This window comes from Scomber scombrus, chromosome 13 (assembly GCF_963691925.1).
Source record: "Scomber scombrus chromosome 13, fScoSco1.1, whole genome shotgun sequence".
Taxonomy (NCBI): domain Eukaryota; kingdom Metazoa; phylum Chordata; class Actinopteri; order Scombriformes; family Scombridae; genus Scomber; species Scomber scombrus.
Window position 1 is genome coordinate 13435335 of NC_084982.1, and position 27967 is coordinate 13463301.

At 40.1% G+C, this 27967-nt stretch overlaps 1 protein-coding gene across 1 annotated transcript in view; it reads right to left on the reverse strand.

Annotated features, from left to right (window-relative positions):
- Positions 1–50: 50 nt before the first annotated feature.
- Positions 51–27967, reverse strand: part of uggt2 (UDP-glucose glycoprotein glucosyltransferase 2) — a 39227-nt gene continuing 11310 nt past the window's right edge. The window contains exons 14-40 of the mRNA XM_062432427.1: positions 27810–27929; positions 26522–26607; positions 26255–26390; positions 25889–26020; positions 25608–25772; positions 25068–25191; positions 24882–24980; positions 22472–22566; positions 21740–21946; positions 18815–18946; positions 18100–18230; positions 17666–17761; positions 17359–17461; positions 16460–16539; positions 14288–14477; positions 13995–14153; positions 13753–13838; positions 10780–10864; positions 10498–10580; positions 6160–6264; positions 5988–6072; positions 4931–5113; positions 4611–4771; positions 3113–3227; positions 2888–3004; positions 2198–2345; positions 51–2064 (exon numbers count right to left, since the gene is read on the reverse strand). Of these exons, the coding sequence (XP_062288411.1) occupies positions 2042–2064; positions 2198–2345; positions 2888–3004; positions 3113–3227; positions 4611–4771; positions 4931–5113; positions 5988–6072; positions 6160–6264; positions 10498–10580; positions 10780–10864; positions 13753–13838; positions 13995–14153; positions 14288–14477; positions 16460–16539; positions 17359–17461; positions 17666–17761; positions 18100–18230; positions 18815–18946; positions 21740–21946; positions 22472–22566; positions 24882–24980; positions 25068–25191; positions 25608–25772; positions 25889–26020; positions 26255–26390; positions 26522–26607; positions 27810–27929 (3246 nt within the window). The 3' untranslated portion in view covers positions 51–2041. The remainder of the gene's footprint in view (positions 2065–2197; positions 2346–2887; positions 3005–3112; positions 3228–4610; positions 4772–4930; positions 5114–5987; positions 6073–6159; positions 6265–10497; positions 10581–10779; positions 10865–13752; positions 13839–13994; positions 14154–14287; positions 14478–16459; positions 16540–17358; positions 17462–17665; positions 17762–18099; positions 18231–18814; positions 18947–21739; positions 21947–22471; positions 22567–24881; positions 24981–25067; positions 25192–25607; positions 25773–25888; positions 26021–26254; positions 26391–26521; positions 26608–27809; positions 27930–27967) is intronic.

Sequence of the window (27967 nt, forward strand, 5' to 3'; positions counted from 1 at the left end):
AATAATCTTAACTCATTTTCTTCCCAATAACACAGATGGTGAAATGGTTTATGGTGACAAACGCATTTATAGTGCAAGAAAATCTGTTCAATTTAGACTTTTGCTGTATGAATCTCACATTCATTGACCACATTAGGGGACGACTGAATCCACAAACAGCTTTTGTAATGACTTTTGTTGCAAAGATTTATTTCTTCCCCAACCACACAGTAATAAACATTTGTTTGACACAGCACAGTGAAAGATGGGTGCCCTGAGAGCAAACTTTGAGGAACCATTTTCTATTGACTTTTTAGACAGAAAAAAAATACTCTTGGCTTCAGTCAAGCAGCAACACCCATTATATTCCTGAGACAAAGATACTCGTTCATTAAGGAATCAAAATGTGGAAAAAGTAACGATGAATACACTGAAGGTGAACTTACACAAGATGTAAACATACTGTAATAACTTAAAATCCTATATTCTACCCACAAACCAGGACCTGAAATGTGCAAATGAGGATTCTTTGATGTGTAACTCCCGTCTGCTGAGCCAAAGTCATACTACATATTTAATATAGTGTCACGTGACTTTGCAGCAGGAACAGACACAGATGATGTTTACTAATTGGCAGATACTGTATAGCTAACATTGTAATAATTACAATAATTTTGGAAAAAAAATCGGTTGATTTGACACAAAAGTAAACAAGACTTTGCCAACTATCGTGGATTTTGTAGGCTAAAATCACAACTTTTTCTGGCCAACTTTAATCAGCTGTAACAAACAAATAAACAAATGCTAAAACTCTTGAGAATCCAGTAAAAGGCTCTGAAATGTGCACATGATGTGATTAAATGAGTGAGACTAATGCTACATATTCCAGGCAAAAGTTGATGATCAACGTAGAAGACACTGAAATGAAGGAAAAACATTGTTTGTCTAGTATGGAAAAGTTTCTTTTCTAAAGTAACCCCATGAAATAATGTTCTTCTGTTTTTGGTTTTGTAAAGGCTATAACAAAAAAAGGACACTCTAAACACTTAGATCCCCACCCCAAAAAAGTTCAGTGACCTCATTAAAATCCTTAAAATTCTTCTCCCCAATTAAAAATTGCGAACCCATGAATATTTGGCATAAAAATGTACCTGCTGGATGTGAGATAGTTCAGTGTAAAGTCTATTCTTATTTTATGTGAACTGGAGGTTTCAATCTGCATAATGGTACGTGATTGGCAAAAAGTTAATTGTCATTTAACAAATCATGGGCGTAAGAATACACCTTAAACTAAGATTTAAGGTGAGCACAGAGAAATCAAACATCCAAGTGAAGTTACAATAAGCAGAACACATTTTTGAGTGGAGGCGGACTTTAAATGTGCATTATTGCTCTTACTAATACTACGACTCCATGCACACTTCTTTGCATGTGGAGAAATTTCACAAGTTTCACAGGCCTGCTCTGCCTAGTTACGGTTGCTAATCTATAATTGGACGATCACTGTTTGGGGGGCGGGGTTTAAAGAATAGTCACTTGTCTTTGTTTGCTGCTAAATGTTATGACTTTGGTTTGGGAATTTCAGTCAAAGGCGACAAAGTTTTACATTTACAATGTCAAATTAACAATACTTATGCATACGTTTTTTGAAAGAGTTTTAAACAAAAAAACCCAAAACATTAAAATTAGTTATTCAGGGATGTGCTTTACCCTTTGACTCATTGCATACATTATCAGTGCAATAAATGGCAACAATTTATTCTCAAACACACACGTGTTTAAGAGTGCTTTAACTGACCTCACTCCTTTACTCTTCATACTCCGATAACCACATACTAATGATCCGACTGTAGTGCTGGTGGTGCACTGAGTTCACAGTTGGAAGGTAACACTTACATCACGTGTTGTAAGACGTATTGACTGCAGAAGCAAATATGGCAAAATATCATCTTCCCCAGCTGGGGATGTAACAGTCCACAGCTAAGTTTGGATGAAATTGTCTTCAAACTTCACAGTTGACCTGCATGCAAAAGGTGCTGCCTTCTTCCTCTTCACCATGGTGTTAAAGTTCATCTCGCTTGTTGTCTACGGGGCAGAAGAGGAAAAAGGTTGGAAAGTGGAAGTGAGCATAGTGGTAAGAAAGAAAAAGTTTAAAATCATACAAGTGTTTGTCTTATAATATGGGCAAACATCTGTACACAGAATAGTGTTTGTTAACCTTTTATATGTTGTGAAGGAGTTGCTGGTTCTTCCTGTTCCTGGATTTGTCTCAGTAACTGTTTGATCTCGTTGTCATATTCAACCCATTCAGGTACAATCCGTGCTGCTGCTGTTAGCTTGGGCTCCTTGGTCTTTGGGTTGTTGCACTGCAGCAGAAAAGCAGACAATGCCACTTTCTCACAACAAGTCAAATTGTCATTCCCAGCACTGTCTGTGGCAGGCATTTGAAACTAATTTGATTTCCAATTCTGTTAAAGGGACATTAGCCCCATGTTTTGTGTCTGAATTACCAAGTGGGGTCCTATTCCAGTCTACAGGAGCTCGTCCAGTAATTCTCAAAATTAGTTTAGGAGACTCCGGGATTGCTCCTCAGTTTTCTTCTAAATGCCAAGTGCCTCATGGGCATTAGTGGCTGAGAATATGCTCCTTCTTTTAATGCTGCCGCAGCTACAGTTCGTTGTTTAAAACAACCAAAGTTAAACGAAATTATACAATGGTTGTATAACAATATTATCTCTATTATTGGCACGTTTCAAGAAGCAACAGGGGGATACATGTGAAGAATACAAAAGAATTCACTGTTAAAATAAAAGCAGGGTTGATTTGATGAATAATTATTTAGAAGGTTAGCTTCCCCACGTTACTAATTAGTCTTCATCACATCAGCTCTAATTTTTCTGAGACTCACCAGGTCGATAGTCTTAGCTGCGAGCTTGGAGGTGTTGTCACACCACGTTTCACACCACAGCCATTCTTGAGGAAGAGATTTGATGGCCACCTGGTGGATCATGTTGTTAGGAAGGTCCTAAAAATTTCAGAGAAAATACAAAGATGCATTACAAATACAATATACAGCAGGTACCTAAATATCAGACACTGCATCATATATACAATCATGTTATCTTTAAGTTACCTGGTCCAGGTTAGAGAGACTGTTGGGGTCTTGGCTCAAGGCTTGGTACTGGCCTCGTAATCTGTCCCCTGCTGCAATCTTACGGAACTTCTTTAAATCGACTACATACAGAGCGCTGGTTGAAATATAGAAGGAGAGAGAAGGAAGAGAAAGCAGGTGTGAGAAATCGTTTTGTGAAAAGGAAGGCCCAAAGGAATGACTGCATAGCAGAAAAAATAATGACTCCATGAAGATAAATACATCCAGTGCACTCAGATCATTTTACCTAACATGGTATATTAATAAACCCAAAGGTGTTGCATATGTACTGTAGTTTCACTTATTACATTTAAGTCTGCCAGGGGATATTCACTGCCTTATGTTTTCTCTGGGCCCACTGATGCGGATCATCTCTCAGCCCTTGCTTTTGTCCTGCCCCACAGAGCTAAGCAGCACACTGGCATCAAATCAAATCACTGAGCTTTTCTGACTTTCCTTTTTTCCTCCCCGTCGGCCAGCGTTAGTAGAAAGCTCTGCTCTCTCTGTTCAGCCACTAGCTGCCACATGATTAGCCTTCACATTGGCAGGAGTTGCACTCAGTGCTACAACTTATATTTAATACCTAATACTTAATTTAATATTTTCCATGGCTATTTATATCAGATACTTAAATAAGGCTGCAAAAATAGCAGCTATAATTGGTGGGGTCCAATCACCATGGAAACTGGATGATTGTGTTCAGCATTGTAGTGCTAAAAAGTTTTTTCCCCCCAGAATATTCAAAACATTAGATAATCCAATATAGCAAAGCATGAAAATACATCTGAGAGTGGTGCTACATTTGATCTTGTGCTAAGGAAGAATTTTGATTCTGTAACAAATCAAAAAATGTGAAGAGTAATTCCTACAGAGTGATTTCAAGTTGATCAATACATTTCTACTGAATAAGCAGCAAAACTATCTGAAAGGTTTCTGAGATCCAGATATTTATGATATTTAGAAAAAATGACTGTGAGGGTTCCAGTGCTTCATGCAAACGCCTTTAAATACAAGGACACAAAAATACCTCTTCACTCATTGTTATATGTGGCACTTTGGAAGAACTTGAAACCCTTTCATGCAGAATTATGAATAATTCCTCTAGATGATTTACCAAATCCAAGACAAAATGTACTGACAACATAAAAGATGTATTTTCGTGATTGTTAAGATATACTGTATTCAGTGTGGTCTATTTTAGAGTTTTCACAGCTCCCTTCATTCTCCTTTGCAAAGTACATAAAAAAGTGATGAATGTCCCAGATTGAATAAACTGTTCGAATGGCCTAGAAGGAAAACAGTGGCTGCAGAAGCAGAATGCTCTGAATGCTAATATCTGCCACCTTGAAAGAAGAGATTTCCTTCATTTCCATATAATAACACAACCGTGAAAGGTAGAAGGGTTGTGTTGTTGTAGATTTTTAAATGTAAAAGTTTGTCGCTGCTATAATCCATTAGACAGTGTTTAATCACAGTTTACCTGATGTGGTATTTCCTGTTTCCTAGATGTGACGCCCAGTAGCCGGTTTTCCAGAAGCGATAGCCTTCCATCTCTCTGCGGCTGTCACAAAATGGTGTGTAGCCATAAGGTGCACCCTCCAGATCTAAATCTCTCAATTCTTTCAGATCGGCCCGAACAATCTGTGAGAGAGAGTGAAGACATTGGTTTGTACAATACAGACAACACTTGAGTTGTGTTAAAAACCTCACCCAATCTTTGCACTGGTGCTGATCCAGACATTTCACTCTAACATTTACATGTCACAATATGTGTCTGTGTCTGTCCTGTTTGATCCTTACCTGGTCGGCATCCACAAAGATGATCTTGTCCACAGCTAAGGGGAACAGAACATCCAGGAAGAGGATCTTGTATCCCCAGATAATGCGCTGCTTCTCAGTCTGCTGGTGGAGCCAACGGGGCCACTTGTATTGCACTAATTCATACTCAAAGCTGTACGACTCTGCCATGCGAGGGATGGTCTCCTAACCAAAACATCAAAGAAGAAAACAGATTAAGAGGGCATATCATGGAGCCACAGATCACTACACTGTGTGATATCTACAGTAGTCATAGGCAGTTTTATTACAGACCTCTATGATTAGCTGCTGAGGCAACTACAACAAATTTAGTGAGAAGTTATATTTAGATTCCATTATTTGTTTTCCCGAAAAAAATCAACCTTAAAACAAGTCTTTTTCTGTCTAGTTTGTGAGTGCCAGGAATGATATCTCAGAACAAATGTGCATTGAACTACAGTGACTATTCCCTCTACGGAGATAAGGGGACCCAAACCATGCCAGCAAAATGCTCACAACAACATAACAGAGCCACTGGATCCCATCACTGTAGGAGTGAAGCACCTATATTACCTGTACTGTTTTTTTATTTAATTTGTCACTCATCTGTACAAACATCTTTTTCCACTAAAGGCTGTCTCAAAACAACCCTTACATGTCCATACATACTCGCTGTAATCATTCCTCCTGTTTAAAGTGGCTAATAAAAGATTCCTACCTAACATGCTTCTAATGGAGGAGGTGAACGACAAAATCCAGTTTGAAGTTAATATGAGGCTTCATCAGTCTGAGTTAGTCAAATCCAGCCACCAAAGTTACAGACTAGAAAACTGTTTTTCTTCACCACTTTCATTTTTTTTTTTTACGTTTTTGATACCTTACCTCTGAATCAAAACAAAAACCATCACAAAGGAGGGAACAACCCACAGACGTTTTATTTGCTTAGTATACTGTAAATAAATCTCCGAAAGGGTTTCTCTTAACAACAGGGATCAAGTGATTGTGAACAGGCAGGAAAAACAGAATATGTGTGTATTCTGTCACGAAACGAGGCAGGTACCTTGAATGATGGGGAGAGATAATTCTTGAGAAACCAGAACTTGACAGGTGTTTTGGTGTGCCGAATGACAGACAGCATCATTATTCTGAAATAAGATCAAACAGAGTGAAGGGTCACAAGAGAGACTGGAGAGTAATTATGTATGTTTATCTCTAAACTCAAAGTGACCTACCTCAGAAAGCGCTCGTATAGATGGCCTGAGGCCACAGAAAATATGTTCAGAACTTCCTCTTTCTTCTTCTGTCCCTCATCCTTCTTGGAGCCTCCACCTGTGATGCTGTCAATGACATGATAATACATACAGATTAATGCATGTTTCTCACATAGTGACTATAAATCACAACTAAACCAGTAGCCACTATGCTTTTGTATAGTCAGGAGTAATGACAGCTGTAATCGCCAGCGAAAAAAAACTTTGAAACACACCATGCAATATTGTGCAGCAAACTGAGGCATTGGTTTATATGTAATGAAGAGAATGACAATGACAAAGCTGTCATTTTGACTTGAGTCTAGCAGCAGGTCTACTCTGCTGGCATGCCTGTACAGCACTGTAATAATCAACTCATCAGGACAGACATGATGAGGCAGCTTTAACCGATTACTGATGAAACTGATTAATAACCAAACACATTACAGTATGCTTACAGTCCCACATAGCTAATAGGATTTAATTGCATCAAAACATTAAAACAGCTATCCACCCTGTTAAGTTTTCACTGAGAGAACATTGCGACACGGTATTTAAATTTCTGGTAAAAGTAGAGGTTGAAATTAATCAATTAAAGTGATAAAAATAGCACTGGAGAGCAATAGAGAGTACACTTATGAGCTGGTCACAACAGAGGAGTGGTGGATGATGCAAAATGTTGCCCGTTGTGGAGACACTCCTCTCAGTGTGGTGTACACAGAACCACCTAAATACCAAACCAGCAAGCAAGAAAATGACTTGCTGTGACTTAGAGGGGAAAAAGCTGCACTTTACACAAAAATAGTGCTCATCAGGTCAGTCCATTTTCTCTCTGACTGAGTTAACCTATCATTTAAATTAAGAATGAGTTACTATTTGATTCATATTTTGAAAATGCAGGTTAAAAATGAGTTTACTGTGATGTTAATATGTTGAAATACCAGCGCACATGACAGAAAAATCCAAAGGACACTCTCCACTTGTGAATGCTTCAACAAGCCCTAACTGCTGTTAAAGAGCAGTGGCTCATGATGCAAGGCACATTTAGCAGACAGAAATCAGAACTTGTGCTGCAGGGTAGATGTGTCTGCAGTCAAACTGTGTGTCCTTGTCTGTAACAGACTGCTGATGAGGGAAGGAGTGTCTCTTCAACACTCAATCACAACCACAGCCTCAGCCCCGAGGCTCCAGGAAGACACCAGTGAGTGAAAGGGAGGTGTGAAGGGAGGGGAGGGAGCGTGCTGTTTGTCTTTTTATGCCCTCTAAAACTAACTATCTGATACACATACATGTACAGTATACACGAGTCTCCGCGCTAAGTCAGTCACATTCCTTACACAACTCAACGCCGGGCCAGGATGCTGCATTTCATTGTCTGTCCTCCTGAAAACCTTTATTTCATTTCCCTCCTTTCACTCCAATGAATCTTTCTCTCAAATCAAAGTGTTGCACTCTCCAGGTGAGCAGATGGCTTCTGGGGGAGTCACTACACATCTGTGGCGGTCAGGGGATACTGACTGTCTGCCATGACTAAGCCAGCCTTTATGAAGGGCCTCCAGTGCCCCAGTGGGCCCCCCCAGATAAGCAGCTTTAGTGTGTCAGGTGAGAGCCCGTTTGGCTGACTCACTCGTGATAAACTGGACCTCTGGAAGGATCCACAGAGCTCTGGTTAAACCCTGAACAGTGGGCAGCACTAACCAGACAAAACTCTAGTTGTGTTGCGAGTCCCTGGGAAGCAAAAATGTAAAAAAAAAATTCAGCACTTGGACAAGAAAGATGTATTTTCCATTTTACACACTTATACATCAAGTAGACTTTTCACAAAATAAGTGCAAACTTCAACCAACATTTCATTTCTACCCCACGCTGTGCAACCACTCTCCTCACCATATGCAATTCAGTTTGTCCTCTGTGCAATGTGGTCAATTTAGCCTGAATAACACTTTTTGCCTTTGCCCACTGTGAGCCCCAGTATGAAACCCAAACACAAAATCACAACTTTCCCCCAAACCTCAGACAGTAAACAAATAGATGGTGCAGAGATTCAAGGGTGTTGAAGAAAAACTTAAAATGTGGATCAAGCTGTGGGGAATATTAATGGCTAAGGCACCATGTTACTATTTCCTCAAGGTCCTGGACCCCTTGCAACAAAGAGGATTTTACAGCAACCTCTACCTAAAATCTGAATAACTCCCTCAGGTAACACAGCCTCTAACTCTCTTTCGCACCGTGTAGTGTCCTAATGTTAAAGACTTTTAAGACTAGCATAAAGGACGTTAAACCTTCAAAGTTTTCGAGGCTCACAATAGCAACTGACGACAGCTTTTCACTATCTTCCTCCAATCCAGAGATAAAAAAGAAAGCAGGAGAGAACAGAACAGAAAAGACGTATATTTTCACTCAGGCTCATTACTGCTCTATAGAGATAAAGCTTCCTTTAAAGATAGAACAATTTGTAACATCTCTGTCACTTTAGACTTACAGGTGCTTGCTGATGCATGGATCTCCCTCTAATTCTTCAGAGGTGTTGGATCAATAATGGCCTTCAGTCCCGCCCTTTACAATAAATCCCTCAAAGCACTCGGAGATAACAAATGAAGTAATGGGTATAAAGACTTACAATTTTAAGATAACTGGTCAAGGTCTACAAAGTGCATTTGCTGAAATACTCTGAATATCTTTGACTTCTGTGAAATGTGGCTATTACCGGTATGTGTGCAGGTTTCAAAGGTTTGTGAGATCTTTGCAAAGCTTTCTGTTCTATCAATGAGAAAAATTAGATTTTTTTGTGAGGGCTCAACTGCAAAACAAGCAATTTTCTTTTTCAACATTTTGTATCATCAGTTGAACTGTTTTCGTGGTTTTCAAAAGTGTTTATTTTCTGTCCGTCTTTTAATTAGTATTTTTTTCTAAGCAACCTGCACTAGATGAGGAAGGGGACTGAGTGAGAAAATATGATTAGACTCATCGGAAAACCTTTATTTACCTTGGACAAGTCGGACAGAGAACATTTAAGACCCTTTTGCTCAATATAATGAGTGGCTTCTAAGTGTTTTATCTCCCATGAAATGTTTGGAGCGCTCTTATGCAACCTTTTGTTCAGAGTATTTTTTTATTAATTAAATGTCATTTAGTGGGAAACGATCTTCAATTATAAATCCATTCATCATTATGTCCAGGTCATTTAAGCTGCAGGCTAATCAGGTTAGCCCAAATCTCCTTCTCCCCCACCACATCCCCCCAACTCCTCAAGGAAAGGCATTCCCTGGCCAGGAGGGATTTGTTATGCCTTCAGTGTGCTCTCGATGTGCCCTGGGGCCTCCTAGGTTGGACAAACCTAGAATACCTCTACAGGAAGTATCCAGGAAGCATCCTAATCAGACACCCACCATTCACCTGAATAAGATCCTTTCAGTATGAAGGAGCAGTCCATCTACTCGGAGCTCCTTAACCCTTCCCTGAGCATGTCTGATCTATTGCTGAGAATAAAGACACATCTATTACTGAGGATGCTGAGACCCCCATCTTTTACTGCCATCTAACAGACTCCTCCATCTGACCTGGCTGTTGTTGATAAGTCCAAGAGAGAGAAACAATGTTTGAGTTTTAAATATCCACGTTACACTTTTAACAGTACAGTATGGTGTGTATAGCACTGTGTGTTTGTGTCAATCGTTTATGCACATACATGCATGGAAACAAGGTGTACGTATTAGAGAGGTCTGAACTTCCAGTAGTGTTGTTGATATTTAAAGAATGAATATATGAATAAATAAATACATAAATGAAAATGTGAAGATTTAAATATCACATTTTACAGTATTACAATATCCTGTGAGCAAAATAAAAGTCAGGGCAAACATCATTCATTACAAAACGTAAGAAATTAGAACAGCCCATGAAAGCAACTAATAAACACTGCATGCTAATGAGTATGACAAATACGTTTAAGGTGTTAAATGGGTTGCAGCAACACTGCCTACCTTTTCTCAAAAGTGTTCCAAACACTTCACACAGCAAGCATTAAGTGAGGAGACAGGATCACACAGTTAAGAGGTTTTGGGGGAGGAGGACACACACAAATGCACACACACACATACCTACAGAAGCACATATTTTTTGCAAGACTAGATCTTACAGCATAATATTGCAGTCTGGATCCAGGGGAGGAATAAGATCTCCTGAAACCACAATGTATAATTGACAACAGTAGGAACATGAGCACACCCACCAATCAGTTAACTCACAGCTGGTGGAGCGTTTCAAACTGACTAAAATTAACCAAATTGTATGTATTGTATTTGAGAACAGATTACACACCTTGCTATGGAGTCCCACAGGCCTTTGCTTTCATTACTTTCACTTAAAAGATCTTCGCTGATCTTCTCTGCTTTTTTCTGCACCTATAATGAGAAAGAAGACACAAAACAATTATTTTTTTGATTGCTTTTTATCATCTACTATATAAAATGGTTCTAAAATACTTTCATTTTAATTTGTGAATGCCATAGACAAAGGAAAACCACTAAATAGCATTTTACTGTAGGTTGAATAATATCCAGCGCTATAAAGAATTGTAATACACTGTCCAAACATACTCACCCTGACTTTGATGATCTTACTGTGAAAACTGTTAAGCACAACAACGACATCACCAGCGTCTGCAGGGGAATCAGTTCCATCATGCCTGAAAAAGTGCATACAAAGTGATAATGTAATTACTATCACTGAGTGAAAATCAATTATTACTAAACTTGGGCAATCGATCTGCTGCTAGTAAGGCTAAAAATGATCAACAGTCAAAATGACATTACTTAGATAAAATTGTAAATGACATACATTACTAAATACTAGCAAATCAATACAACCCCAAAACCTGATAGTTACAATATATATATAATCCCAACACAAAGAGAGGTATTCCTTTTAGACCATAATTAACAAGAGGTCAGTAATATATTTTAGCAATCATATAGCCTATAGACTATGGCTATAGATTTACTGACATAAAAAAGACAGATCAGTGGATAAAATATGAAATTGTTAAACTCTCAAAGGTCAGTAGACTGATATATATAATTTCAAATTCTACTTGTCAGTATTGTAATTACATCTCTTGAAACTGCATGTCATTCGTTTTTGCAATCAAGAATCATTGTTTATTTCATTGATCATTTATTGTAATTTTTTGCTAGTTAATATTTTTTTTTATTATTGAGAACAAGAAAAAAAGATTGTTGAAGAAATAACAGGAATTTTCTTTCACAGCCATCAAGCATCTGAGTAGGCACTAGGCAGGCAAGTGTATGTGTTTGACTGACAGGTGTGGCAGCAGGGCCACAGAGATACAATATAAACAAACAAACCTATAGTCACGAGAACCCAGACAGACAGCGTTCATGTCAGTAGAGTTCATGTCAAAAAGTGGCCCATGAACCCATTTTCATGAACCCAAGTTCTCCCTTTCAATTTTTACATTAACAACAAGACACTTTTTCATAAAACTACTGCAAATATAAATAGAAGCCGCATGCAAACCTCAAGTATGAACTAGATACAATCCTAAAAAAACAAGCAATAAATAGTGAAAACATGCACAAGACTTAAAAATGTTGCCCCCCTCAATAAATTATGTGGAACAAAACTGACCCATGGCTGAATTTAAGTGCTGATTTATAATTTATGTGATATGTGATGACCAACTACTTCAGCTACCATCAGGCCAATCACGACAGTACAATCATCTTCATTGCTGCAATTAGCCACAGTGTATTATCACTTACTATCCAAGTATATACATACATAGACACGAACCAAACAGAGACTCAGATTTAGGTTTAAACTGTGTGAAAGGCTAAATGACCATAGTTGGTTCACATGTTTTAGCCACAGCAACAGCAGAGGAAAAAATGCATACAGTGTAGTCTGCTGTCATGAAGGAGACAACAGCAGCTAATGGACGGACCACTGACAGACATTTGCACACTTAAAAGTGGATACTGGGACAGCTGCCAGGGTCACATTCTGACCGTATTTATTACCCTAAGAATCACCTTACCATTATTTCATCCGTCAATACTTCCCAGCCATGCTGAATATACTGGTAGATTTAATGAGAAAGTCTGTGCAGTATTGATTGTGTAACACTGGCCTTTCACTGTAATTGTTTTAGGACTGATTTGCCTGGTGGAGAATGTGTTTTGGCAGTGGGATCTGCAGGGTCTGATGGTGAAACACCAGAGAGCAAACTTTAGGCAGGAATGAGCAATAGACTATGATGCACAGCAAGCCATTACGACCCCATTGCTTACTAAAGGCAAAAAACTAACCTTATCACTATGATAAATGCCCCCTCCTCACTGGACGCAAAGTACATTTTCTCCCTATGCTCAAGTGCGGCTTATGTTTTGCCCCCTCTGCTGTCACAAGTGCAACTCAGCCTTTAGGGTTTGTGTTAGAAAGCACCAGAGATCAATCTCTATCCCTGCTCTGAGGAGAGGGGAGCTGGCCGTCTCATTCATCCCTGTCAGGGCGAGGCGCAGTGGCAGCGCAGGGTGCAGTAGGAAAACGCAGGCTCTGAAACTGGAGTGCACAGACACTCCCACTAGGCTCTGATCGGCCACCTAACCAGAGCAGAGTGCTGCTAACCACAAGAATAATGACACTGCCAAGGTGAAAAATGACATCACCTCTTATCTTCACCTGGAGGATTGGGGAATAAATCTTGGGTTGTCTGATATGATTCCAGAGGAACCGTGGGCTGTATGTGTCCTAAATCTTGTGTGAGGATGGCTAGAGAGGAAAGTATCTGTGATTGTAGGGACATCCAGAATGGTGCACTACGGCTGCACATGAGGACTCACATACATGAGTGGGATTTAAATCATTATCGCCTCGACAGTGAGGGATTACGGCTCTTTGGTATGTGACAAGGAAATTACAAGATGAGCATGAGATTCTTTGAAAAATAAGAATCCTTAAGAAGAAAGTACAACAGTACATTTTAAATTTTCTATTTAAAGTGAAAGTGCAGACTTAAAAAAAATACAAGGCACAGAATCTTGTGGAAAACGTATCAAACCAACCAAAGCACAATAATGTTTCTATTTGTCCGGGGAAATTAGACAACGCCAACGCACTCTGTCTAGTATACGCACCCTTTGACACCTACGCTGTCCTAACTAAAACACATTCTGCTGCTGATATACTGCAGTCTGATGCGGATGGCCTGGCAGGTGACCAGCTGAATCATACCTCCACTCTGTCTTCTCTTTAATAGCACCCCTTTCCTCCTACCTGTCTCTCTCCCCTCTGTGCAGAGCACAACTCCCTGCACTCATCAAAACCTTGAGCTGCTACAGTGTCAGCAGCTCTCCATGTTACCATAGAGATAGGTTTCATAGCTGCTTGTATGAAATGGAGCGGTAACTGAAAACAACCTTGATGCTGAGCTATTGATGAAGCTGCCTAATTAGCATTACCTAACTTAAAACATGTTTTAATTAAAATCTGTATAATAGAATGGGAAAGACTTCAAATGGAAAAAACAGTTGGTAGTAACTGATGAATACTCACGTGAGGATCTGATAGATATCCTCTGATCTCCCTTTACGTAATCTCAGGATCCAGGCACCAGGACTGGCTTTCAGCTGGAAATATCCCTGTTGTGGTTAAAACAACACAAGTCTGAGTATGTACTGTCAGAATACAATTCACTCTCATTTCCTCAATCCTGGCGCCACTGAATTAATACTGTTGTCATTAACCCTAATGTCTTATTCATAGCAAAAATGTATGGAGTTGAGAGGGCTGCTGACCAGGTTAGCCATGACAATAGTGTCATACATGAGTGGGTCCAGACTCATGCCCAGAGTAAACTGCAGTCCACGGGGAGGCTGACCAGTTGACAGGTCAAAGCAGTGGCCTTCCAACAGGAGGTGCTCCAGCTCATATTCTGCTGCCACAACTCCGTTCACCTGGAGTAAAATCACAAATTATGGAGCACAAAAACAAATAAGGGTGTGATTAATAAAAAGAACCCAACCCCTATTCAAGGGAGAAGGATAATGAGATCATTAGATTAGGTAGCAATGACTAAGGAGCAGGTTACCTCCTGCAAGTGGATGTTATCCAAGTCATAAGGGCTGCGCACAGCCTGCACCATCCAGCTCTCTGGTGTGATCATATTAAGTGTGAGAAGTGGAGATTCAGGGAGCTCCATGAAGCGAGCAACTGGTCCTGCAGACACTGTGTCGTTGGCCAAGAAAGCCACGTCTGACTCCAAGACAAAGCGGTAAAAGCTGCAAAGACAAGCAAACAGATATGATCAAAATTTAAGTGCTTGTCTGTAAACTGCAAATAAACATAACATTTAACAGTACTTGAACATTGAAAGCGCTAAAACAGAGGATATCCTGCAGGACTTTTATCACCGGACTGAGACTACTCCCATCCAACAAATGCATTCCTCTCTTCAACAAGCACCAAAATGATGAGATGTTGTGCAGTCTTCTTTCTAGGACAGGAGAGGTGGGCTCTGTTGTGACAGCTGGGTATATACAATCTTGTCAAAGTGAGGAATCTAATACTATTACTGCCAGTGTTCCTGTTCAACCAATACCAGAAATATATGCAGTAGCCTACACTCCAGAAATGTTCCTTTTCTCCATTATTACTCATAGCTGTCACAGGTGCTAGCGCCAGGCTAATCTTTATGCTAATTGCTTTTCTTCAGTGCGTCCTCTGACATGGTGGAGTCATAATAAGCGTAGATAATGTGGAAGATGAGAAACATTACCAATGCTAATGTTTTTAATTAGAATGCCTTTCTTATCCTCAAATGTGTGTCATCACTTTTTTTTTTTTTACAAGGGGATTTCTCAAAAGTTAATTCCATCCAGCCCAGCATCCATGTTTCAGTGGAGAACAGTGAGAGAGGGGCTGTTGACTCCAGAGTGAGACAGGCTGCTACCACAGCACTAGGAGGAGTTGAGGGAAATGTTGTAGTTAAGGAGGCAAAAATCCAGTACACCAGAGGAAACATACTGTATTCATTCGATTGATTCCAATTTGTGAGATGACCAATTCTCCACAAGAAGGAAAGTGAGAGAAAGACAATGAGCAGCCCTGTGGTCTCTGCTGCGATCTTACCAGTGTGAGAAGTATAGCAGTGAATAAGATGAACCCACTGATGCAGAAAAAGATTCATATGTACCCAGTGACAGCAGTATCTCCAGGGTAGGGCTATGGGATTACCAAGCTTATGGCTCTACAAGGAACATGAATCAAGGATGTTGTAACTTTGTGCTTATAAAACTACTACGACGAATACTACTGCTGCTGCTGCTGCTACTATTATTCTAAACTAGACATTATTACTTCATGAAAGACATACATTTTTTCATAGGATTGTTTATTTAAAAAATTACTCAACAAATATTTTCTGATATTAGATCTCTGGCTTTTAAACACTTGCACTTCACACACGAACATGCATTTTCAGTAGTTGAATGTGAGAATAGTACCTTAAGAAAGCAGCCACCAATGCAAAACCTTTCCTTTACAAAGGCTAGCGACATGAAATGTTGCTGCATTGTGCATTATGTACCACTAGATCATTTCTGTAGCAGCTGGACTGCAGACATCCAGTGTATTTAGCTCTCATGTGAAGATATCATGAAGCCATTTGTGTCAATTACAGGCAATCGTCACTCAGGGGGACAGAAAGTGTGATGGGTTGAGGAAGGGGGTGGCTTGTAAGTGAATTGTGGGGGAAGAGATGTTTCTGTCAGTTCAATTCTGACTGGGCTCTTAAAGAGAGACCTCCAAAAGGTCATACTGTAAATTGTCTCCCCAAAGTGAGGATACATTTCTTGGAACATCTCTGCTATTTTGTACCGGAAAAAAACAACATTTGAGCTATTTCAATAGATTACCACAACAAATAATTGGACCCATTATGGAAGAAAGAAAAAAAAGAATACTGCCCAAATTACATAATGACTCACATTCACAGTGGTTAATGGACAATTTTAACTGCTTACTTTTTTTTCTGTTTGTTGCTGCATGTCTTGAACTGCAGCAGTGCAAGCTGTAAGCAATTTGCTCAGAGATGCAAGAGGAGGCCCAGAGCAATAAGGTGTTGTTATTAAGCAGATTGCATCTGTGCAGTATAATCTTACAAAGGGAAGGAGCGAGGCAGAGATGCTCAACCTACAATGGTCAGAGGATACACAAAAAAGCCAAACAGGGAAATTTAATTACTGTTGGAGCTAGAGCTTACCTCTTGAGGGGCATCTCGGACAACTTGGCCCTGCAATTCATAAACACCTGCAGTCTCACATTGACTACTTGACTTAACACCTGCAGGAATCACAGAAGAAAAGACCCAGTTAGAAATCAGGAGCAAGGCAGAGCAAGCCCAGCAGAGAGGCAACTAACACAAGACAAGTCTTACACTGCCCACTGCTCTTATTCCACTGAATTTTAGGACGTTCTCAAATGTCAAAGCACAGACATTCTTACATATTTCATGATATAACAGTGGTCTAAAAAACAATGAGCCAGTCGTCATGGGTGCAATGAGTTGCCTTCATCATGACCAGCTGCGATGTTGATATGCTCACATCATAATTTCCTCTGCATTCTGCAGAACACCACTGAAAACGCCCTGCAAACAACAGCTTCTGACGGTGGCTCTTTCACTGGCTGTCTGAAAAGGCATGGTGAGTCATATTTTCATATTCACTCAAGTCATCAGCACAACATGCCTCCAGCTAGAGGCAGCAGACAGCTGGTGGGCTTCAGTGAAACTAAACCCATAAAAGAAAATGTTTCTAAATAACCGTATCTGGTCAAACATACATACAAATAAGCTTGTGTTGGTTCACAAAGAACACGTAAACCATACTTACACAACAAAATAAATACCTTCTCTTCTTTTTCCAGATCAATTTTACTGACTACAAATGATTTAAAGGGGAGGAATGTACAGTATCTTCCAGAATAAACAATGCCCATTAAAAAGAATTTCATCAACACTTCTATCTGAACTTTTGGACCTTGCCTATCCTTGTGTGTCTGTATCCTTCCCTTCAATGAAAGTGATTCTAGTGTGTCCTTGCTAGATTAGGGATCAATGGAGACGAGAGGAGAGGAATACGAGAGAGGAGTACAGCTTACAATCAGCAGAGAGGACATCTTCTGCGCCTCCCTGGTGAGGGGGTCAACGATGGCCACCACATCATAGAACACTTCATTCTCACGCGGGGAGAGCTGGAGTACACTGAGGAGGAAGACAGCATACCAAAGCGGATTCAGCAACACAAGGTTATACAACCCTTATTCAGCAGAACTGCAAATCAAAAGATTCGCCTTTCTGCACTGCTTGAAATGATGGTGTAGCAATTTTCAGATCCATTATAACAAAAGGAGAACGACTGCTTCCCTTTGAGACTGTAGGACAGTAAACAGAAAAAACGTTGCCCACCTGTGGCTGTCTTTGATAAAATGGACATCTCTTCTGGCCTCTCCTTTGGGGGCTGCAGTTAGAAGGGCATCAACTTTCATGACTAAGTCACTGGCCCTGAGGAGGGAGAACAGGTGTTAGCAGGGTCTGTCTATCATTAATTAATGATAGGTGTTAAGGGAGATGTCAAAATGTGCTCCTATAATGTGATGTCAAACTGTTAACAAGGCAGCCTCATAAATCAGTGAAGGTTACCTTTTTAGATGAGAAAATTGTATTTTCTCCACTACAGAAAATCTGGTTTTGATTTAGCACACATGTTTAAGGAGTTTTTAATTAAAGGGGACAAAACTACTCTTTCAGACGAACTCGTAATTACACAAACTAACAGACTAAACTCAGAAATAGACATTTTGTGTCAAATAACAATGCCTAAATAAAATACACAAACATACTGCTTTGGCTTCATCCCCATCTGTTTAACTTTGGCTTTGATTTTCTCTGCAGAACTTCTCAGTGTAATCCTCTCCAGCAAGTGGAAATCCTCCATAGTGAACTCCTCCTGCTCCTCAAACGGACCGAGGATCTAACGTGGAGAAAATAGAGCAGTCAGAACACAACTTTTCCAATTCTTATCTCAGCATGTATTATTTACTGTTTGCCAAGGGGGTGTTAAATGTAATGCAATCGTAACACAGTATTTTATCCACTTAAAATCATTGAATCAGTGATGCTGCCTCTGTTGTCTTCCTTTCTATTTTGGGAGTAGAGCCCTGCCACTGCAGCAGAGGAATGTAAAATGATATTAATTGTTACTGCCATTTCAGAGGCTGGCCTCTTCATCCGTGGCTGTCAGCATAGCTACTGCTGAGACATCAGTCAACAGCTCTGTGCACACATACATGCCGCTCATACACACACACACACACAAGCACAGTGCAGTTTGTGCCACCTGTGACCTTTGAGAAACAGACATCATGCTGATTTGACAGTATTAAGGAAGCACTCAAAGAAAAATACTCCAAATAGGATCTTACCCTACTGTTCCATACAATTGCAGCAACATTTAACCCAGTGCTTTACCTTTCTAACAACATTTCATGCAGAAAATCTAGGGATTATTATTCTGAAGAAACTGTTTATGGGGATACTAACTGAACTGCTACTTACCCGGCCATTGCTGATCACTGCCCGCTGTCCAGGACTCAGTTTCAGGACGTCTTGACAGAAGATCTGTTGAGTTCGGATGAAATCCACTTCCAGCGTATTGAACTTTTTTTCAAAGGCATCTTTATCCATGCCCTAGAGCAGAACAGCAAAGTTTGTTTAGGATGTTAGATGAATTGATTGAACTGTTGACTTGCACATTTCTGAGAAAATTGTGATGTACTGTACAATCCAATAGACCAACTCAAGGACCTTTTTTTCCCCAGCTTGTCCAAACTGAAATCTGAGTGATGCATTGGCTTGAGGAATGATGTATGTGAGGAAGGAATTACTTGGTTATTCACAATATCATTGATACATTGCATCAGCATAATCACTACAGTTTTCAAACATAAAATATTTCAGCCAGAGGACCGAGCTGTCAGAAATACACATGTGCGAAAACGAGATTAATCAATTTGTAATTAATATAACAAACTCTTAATTAAACCTCAGCCATTTTTGTCTATAACAAATTAGGTGTGGGAGAGTGGAGGGTTTGTGGAGTCAGGTTATTAGTTTCTCCAACATTCTCTCCTCAGGAGAACAGGTGAAATACCAATAATGTCAGCACAATCCAGTCAGCAAGTCTGTCTGGCAGCCAATAATAAACTCATATCCCTTGACTCTGGGTCTCAACTCACACAGCCACCTCCTACCCATCTTTCCATTGTTATTTCCTGCCCATTCTCTCCACATTGTTTGAGGTAGGTATAACTGAAAGGACAGTTTGTTATGGTTGGTCCCCAATGTAAGCTGTGCTGTATGACTTGTTCCTAATATGAGAAATGGGAGCTATCCTACCCTCTGATTTGTTGATTAGTGTCTGAGAATTTATTTTGGTATGTGCAATGCTGTGTGGGTGGATGCTGCACACTACAGCATGGAGAGTATCAGTGGCTGTAGACTGCTTAAAGTAGCAGAGAGATGGTCAGGCTTGGCTGAACACATGTGGCTCACAAAACCATGAACGGTGGACAGGAGCTTGGTTATTCCTCCAGTCCTGGAGGCCGGGTAGCCACCAGTACTTTTTAGTTTAAGATTCAGTGTGTGGAGCCCACCGTGTGCCGGCCCCTGCGACAGATCAAGTGGAACTGACAGTGAGTAGGCTGCTTGCCTCGGCATCCACAGGCTGCGGAGCATCCTGCGTGCTCTAAATGTATTCTGTTAGCTGATGTTCAGTAGAGGAATGAGAAGATGGGCTCATCAATCACCATTTTCCCCGACTGCGCACTTAAATCAAGAACGCAGTGGCAGACAAATCTCTGAAATTGGTTATATCCAACCTTTGTTTTCCTTGTTTTTGCCATTATGCCTTCAATTCTGCCTATAAATGTTTTCAATTATATCAATGTAGATTAACATTCTTCTCAGTTCACTGAGATACATTTTTGCAGAGATACACATTTTACTGATACAATCTAAAGGGGCTCACCAACAATTCAATAACCCACCCCAAAAAAACAACTTACTTACAACAAAGCCCACTGTGGACCTGCATATCTTTATAACATGAACCACAACAGACGATTTTATCCACATCACCCACCAGTGATGTGCCATATAATAATACCTGTGTTCTGTATTGCCCCTTCAAATAGTGTTTCCCTCCCATTAAAATGATGTTTCCTGTAGTGTCCCCCACCACTGTTGGGGTCAGAGTTTTGGATTCAGAAACAGTCGCATATTGGAAAACATTTTGTGTACATCAAATAGACCATTTTTCCATCTAGATGGTTAGAAGAGTCTTTAAGGGATTCATTAAATACCAGAACAAGCGAGTAATTTTAAATGGCCCTCTGGATATTTCAAACAGTGACAAATAATTATATTTTAGAGAAACTGATGGGCACCTCTCTGACCCCAATGTTCTGTGTATGCTACTACAGTAGAGGCACGAACTGGGGCTACATTATGAATATGCGTGGCAGGGATAACTAGTTACATTACAGGTAAGTTTGTTTTTGGTTGAGGTGAGGGGAAACACATCTACAGACACACAGTCTTTGACACAAGACCTACAAAAATTGTCATTGCTGCAATTCAGAGCAGCATGTGGCAACGCTGCGAAATAATAAATCATTCTCAGGATAATGGTGCAGTTTGCAAGTCAGTCGCAGTCCAGTGGGTACGTGTGAGGAAACAGTCACCACACAAGCAGAGAAGAGCTGACGGCACTGCCAGTCAAACGGTTGGTTTGTTAATCATAGCTAGACACATTTTACCCAACACTGTGTGCACTCAGTTGAAGTAATAATGCTGATTTGATATAATGAATGACCAATAACCACATAATAATAAAATATAACAATATAAATACAAAAAATGTGTCTCACTTAAATTTAGGGCTGCACATCGTTGTCATTTTTTTGATACAAGGGTCAACACAATACCTGAATTTTATTTATTACTATATTTTTTATCACAACAAAACTCAGTTTTTATTAACAAAACAAGCAAAAGTTGCTTAATGTTAAATTTTGTTTAAACCCAAGCAGTCTTGGAAGAACTTTACCTAAATGACACAGTCAACAACAACAATGACTGTAAACATTTGTTACCAGCCTTTACTGCCGGTACAATTTTCTTACTCTGTGACATGAACACATTTCAGCTGGTACTAATAAAGTACTGAGATTAGAAATCCAGTCAAACTTAGACTTAATGTAGCCCTGACTTCATCTAGTATCATATCACAATACCAACAGTAACCATATTACCATATTGAGGAAACGCACTTCTACTTTGATGTAATTGCAAAAACATAAAATCTAAAAGGCTTCCATTTGCTTCAAATGTGAAAGAAATGCAAATCAAATGTTTGGAATCTGATTATCTCTGAAGTGCCAACAAACAGACCTGCATTCCCTAATCCCTCCTTTACTGCACCTGCATCAGTAAGTCCTTCATCTTGGTCCCCTGCTGGAGGAGCTGGCTGCTCTGCTCTTTCAGGAGTTTTTGCACAAACTCTGCTGCAGCCTTATTCTTCTGGGTGAGGAAAGAGGCCCAGATAGCCCTGTATAGCACCGTGTTATCTTCGCTAGGTTTTCCGCTGGGGTTATCTATCACCCCAATGCGCACTCCAGGGCTCGACTTCTGCTTGCACACACACACACACACACACACACACACACACAAACAGAAACTCAGCAGTGATCTAATTTACACAAATATCACACATTCTCAGACTGTAAGTGTCATTGAGGAGTGCTGAGAGGAAAGAGTGTTGATTGCTTAAGTGTAACAGCAAAGGTTTCTTCTATTCTACCAGTGAAGAATATGTTTCCTAACAAACAGAAAACACATTTTTACTTATTACACCTAATGTGTTTCATCTCTTTTACTGGTGTGTAAGTGAGTTTGAGTTCTTCTGAGCACAAAACTGCCAGATAAAACTTTGAAAATTGTTCTTGGGTATAGTCTAAAATATAATAAAATTGTATTAAATATACAGAATTTGTATACTTAACATTTTCATGATATTGACCAGGGGTGTAATCAGTTTTGTTATATACTTTGTTAATTTGTAAATTAGGCTTCCTAAAAGCATTGCTCATACAAACTATATGATGGGATCAAAGGATGGGGAGGAATGAACAGCACAGAATAAAGGATACTCACCACATGTTTTAGAGCACTGAGCAACAATTTTCTTCCTGAGACTTTTTCGAAATCTCCTGCTATCCACATGGTAACAGCGCTCATCCCATCGTCATCTAAGACAAAGAAGCAACAACTCTGTAGTACTCAATAATACAAACATATAAAATTGCAGGCATTGCAATTTAAGCAGCATGTTAAAATACAATCTAACCAGTGTGAAGAAAATGAGGTAGAGCACGTACAGCTCAGGGACCAATAGCAGCCTAAGGCTGAATGTCCATATACCGTTTTTTCTGGGCACCAGCATCTTTTTTCTATTCCCAAAGAGGAAAGAGCGTATGCGGCCGCTTAGAGAAAAAGTGCAGCACACAGCGTCTTTTCTGAGAGTGCTCTGACTTTTTTGTGCAGCCATTCTGAGCTCTTCTAGCTTTAAATCTCTCAACCTTTCAAAAGGAGCTGATGTCATCACTGTTGCTTCATTTCAGGCATCCAATAATATAACATAGGGCATTCTCCAGTTGATACTCATTGTTAAAATACAATGTCAAACAAAGAGAGTAGTCTAAGAATAACAAATAGATATTAAAAAGCAAAGAGGCAATGCTAGTCTATCATACAACAGCCATTAGAGTGATAATATGTTGCCAAGATGCCCATGCACAGCACTTCAGCAAAAAAGGAGCACTTTATCCTAGCATTCCCGGTGCTTTTTTGCCAAACACACACCCTAACTCTCTCTCCTCCAAGAATGTCCTGATCATCTTCAGGATAGAAAAAGAGGACAATCTCAACACTTAGCTGAGAGAGTTTCAGCACGACAGAGCCAGTCAGAACAGATATCTGGATTACCTCAGTGAGGAGGTGAAGCAGCTGAGAAGTGACAGAGACAGCTGTAAGGCTGAGGTAGCAGCACTGAGACAGGAACTGCTGGAGCCTGCTCGGTCTACAGGAGAGACGGAATACATGATGCTCTCTACCCACAGACATCCCTCAGAGCCAACCCTGCACCTGCTCACCCGCCACATGGCCCTACCCCTGGGAGCTCTACCCATCTCATTCAGCCAGCTCCAGCCTACAGCACCAGTGGATTCAACTCCACACTCCACTGAGATTGCACAGGCACACAGAGGCAGAGGGGCTGAAATGATCCTACTCATGGACTCCAACAGATCATAGATGAACACTCTTCCTGAGACACAGAGTAGAGAAGATCTGGTGCCTTTACACCCAGAGAGGCCTAGAGCTCTTGACCGTGGTTGAACTGGGATCTCCCAGTCATATTATTATCACACAGGCACCAAGGAGATGAATGACCAGCAGCCATTTGTCCCAGCCTGAGTACCTGTCAGTGTTTCATCTCCTCACTTTTTGCCTCATATTGTTGGATGGTTATCAGTTTGCACACAAGCCAGAGAAGGGGTAGAGGACACACTGCCGACAACGGTCAACAGTAAATATGAACAGGCACAGCTCTAGACAACAGGGTGCCTTCTTTAAGATAAAATGATACTTTCCAAGTCGGCTAGTAGGCCTATGCAAGAGTTCGCAAGATTTAAATTTCATCATCATTATAGTTTGTTTATATGTAAGGCCAACTTGGTATCAGAACGCCTGGAACAACTTCACGGTCTTGTGAAATGTGTTTAGAAGTGTGTTTAACACAATCCAACCCCACCTGCTGGTAGCCAAACTGGCTATCTTGAGCAAATCACCTCTCTCAATGTCAACTTTGATGCTTACGTGGCATTTAGAGAGAGCCGCTAATCCTTTAAAAGGGTCCTCACCCTGGTTATACACTGACATAAGAAGTGAGATGGAAAATGAAGTACAGTCATCTCAGTGAATGTTCAGCAGGTGCGAGAGAGGTAAGAGACCGGGACATCTGGCAGATAGCTGAGTATATTAGTGGAGAATTGTGCCACCTGTCATAGTTACATTCTCCCCAGTCAGTCAGTCACTGAGTCAGTCAGAAAAGCAGGTAGGCAGGCATGCTGGTCAGCAAGTCCACGGAGTGTGTGTGTGTGGGTGGGGGGTGCCTTAGTGAGACAGCTACACTCAAGACCTTAGCAGTGAAATGTTGGCTCAGACGACCATTTAGGCTGTTGGCCAAAAGCCAGTCAGCAGACCCAGTAATTACCTTGCTGGACGCACAGCCTGTCTGCCTTAACAAAGGTCAATTTCACACATTCATAGATCAACAGAGCAGTGTAGGATTCATTTTGGTTTAGACATTGTGTATTTTACAGAGTTACAAGTTAATGCACAATGATTGTTCCACTTACGATGCAAATGCTGGAATAAGTTATTTATACTGCTGCGTGAACTCATTCAAAAAAGTCACTGTGGTACTGAAGATGGGAAGGCGTGAATCCATCTAAAAAGGTGATTATTGTTGCAGGAGGACATGAAATAACAAGGAATGTCTCACCGTTGTTTGTAAAGTACTTCATTCTCTTCGCCATCACAGCAGTCTTGTCTCTGGAGTCGAAGAATGAAAACATCGTTGTGTCCTCCCAGTCATCTACAACTAAAAAGCAAGAAAGAAAGCAGTTTTACAAAATGGCAGCAACAAAGAAAATGAATTGAGTAGTTTAACATAAATTGCAGGAGTCACCTGGGGTGGCAGTGAAGTCGAGGTACTTTCGGTCTGTGCTTAGAATAAGAGGGTTCATCCTGGGAACCACATTGGCCTGCTCCATTATATAATCCACTACGTCTGTCCCCTCAGTCAACTGACCCTGTAGACGAGAGACAAGAGGGACAAGAGTGATGTCTCCGAGTACATTCATCCATGAGGACATACTGGATCTTTGGTACGCTCTACATATGAACAAATAACATGATTTGAAGTGCAAACATCTTAACATTTCATACACTTCATAGTAAATAGCTATTTATGATATTGCGGATGATTCTTTACTTTACTTTTCAAAGAACATCAACATTAACCCCTAACTCATTGAAATATTACTTGTATGCACACTGAAAAATGAAGAAGACTGTCATTAGTTCAAATCTTGAATTTTTGTTTGCTTCTATTCACTCGTGTTTCGTGTATTAATCGAAATGTTCGACTCCATGGCACAAAAAAAGGAACTAGTGGGAACAGTGGGGAGGTTGAATATAAAGACCTTTCTACACAGTCATGTTATACCATAAAAACAGCTCTCTGGAAGGTAGTGGTGCTGTCCATTATGTGCTGCAGGAGTATGGTCTCCAGCTCCTCTGGATCCATCTCATCTGGGCTCAGAGGGACTCCGTTAAATAAAGCCAGAGGTAGCGCACCCACGCCACTCTTTTTGTAGAACAGGGCACCGTCCTGGAGTGCACAGATATTGATGTCGCTTTATTTTACATATTTATTGTAAATAAATAAGAAATAATTGCTTCCAAAGAAACACAAAACAGAAAGTAGAAACTATTTAATTTCCTTACCTTTCTTTTATCATCATACTCTGACTCAACACCTAGAATCCTTTCAGCATTGGCTTTAGGGAATTTTCTCTTCAGGTAAGCAGAGATTGTATCAACAGACAGCGTCTCTCCTACATTTACTTTGTTGTACAGCTGCAAGAGAGAGGGTGGCAAGTCAGATCATCACTGTCTTCAAATCCCTGCCACTGTCAATAATTTTTGACTCTATGTGAGAGAGCTGATGCCAGAGGCAAAATAACACTCGACACAGTAAAACAACTGATTTCTGAGGCACAAAGAGATAGGAGATGGCAAGGAGTGTGCTTTAGTCATTCTTCAAGAAGTGCCTGCTAAAACAACAGAGATTTATATGTGTCATATGCTTACCGAGACCATAGACATCAGAGCCTGGGATACATCGTACTCGTCTGCAATGTAATTCAGCAGTCGGTAAAATCCAACCCCCGCATCTGAGAAGCCATCAATCTCATCTTTGGTGTTGACAACAAACACAAATCCAATTCTACAGAAAATGGGCAAAAAACAAGTATTCAATTTGCAGGTGAAATGAAAATCACTGCCTTGTAAAGATTATAAATGTTAAAAGTGGACCATATAAACAGCTGTAGAGGTGTGAGCAATAACAGCACCCACCTCAGGGGAATCTTATGCTTGTAGAAAAGCTCTGCTAGTTTCACCAGCTCAACACTTTCCTCCTGTACTGGATCTAGGAACATTACCTAACAACAAAGGAGCTGTTATCAAACCTGAGTCAAGAAGCATTTACAAACACATTACTGATAGATTTTTGATAAAGAAAAGAAGATTTAAAAAAAAAAAGAAAAGAAGACTCCCAGACAGTTTCAAATCAAAGGCATATTAATTATTCAAAATGTACTGTGTATTCTCTCTTTTTTTGTGAGTTAGTCTGACTACTTACTGAAAACACTGCATATGGCCTTCATATGTTTTGGTTACAAGTATTTCTCTATACTTTCTCTATAATTCATTTCAAATCTCTTCTCGCAGCTCTCTCTCAGTTATTCTCACACTCAAAAGGCACTAATGTTACTAAACACTTCATCAACACCTCAGAATCAACTCTTATGACATTTCACTGCCAACAAGAAAACTTTGTGACTCATAACACAATTACTATAAAAAACACAATTTAATTAGTGAAGTTTCACTGAGAGGAAGTCTTTCTTTTGCAGGATCACATTGATACAGCCTCACAACCACAGTCTAATCTGCTGGCCACTGAGCAGCTCTACTGTAGTAGTTGGGGTAAATGTTCTCTAAACTTTAGACCACCACTGCCCCAATCAATATTCTCTATCATTATCGAGTAGCTTTTTTTCTACAATTAAAAAATGTCTCCTCTTTACTGCATGGTCTGTGCTGCCTTATAGCATAATATGTTGCAGAAATTGTTCAGAAATGCTGCAATATGCTCAGTCCTTATTTTAATGCAAAATAAAAGTGTATATGTTCACAAAAAATACATGAATATGATAGGTACAGATATAGATATAAAGCGGTGCTAGTCAACCCTGTCTTCTGCATTTGGCCACGAGTTCTCATCAACATCACACCTCATGTCCTCTCCTCCAATACACCTGGGACAGTATATTTTCGCATGGCTGATACAGCCCTGGTAATCTCCTGCAGATATGTTCAGTCATCCAAGAGGAGACGTTTGATCATGTAAGTAAGTAAAGTTTTATTTATATAGAACTTCTTAAAACACAGTGGTACTCAGTGCTTCACATACAAACAGACCAAACTAAAAAAAACTGGAAAAGATGAAAGGGTGAATTAAAAGTTTGAGATTCACCGAAGACACGATTTAAACAATTTTTGCAATATTCTTAGTTGAATTTCTTGAGTTTAGTGAATTGCTGGTCAAAGATGATACCAAGATGTCATTTTGGAGACTCACCAGGTTAAAGAAATTGCGTCGGATCTGCCGAATGACTCCAGGAAAGGTGGCTCTCAGGAGCTCCTGTAGACCTGTTGGCCAGCTGTGGTACATCATGTCATTCTCAATGTCATTTACCCACTGTAAAGCACATGAAAAAATTAGGATTGTGAGAAAAT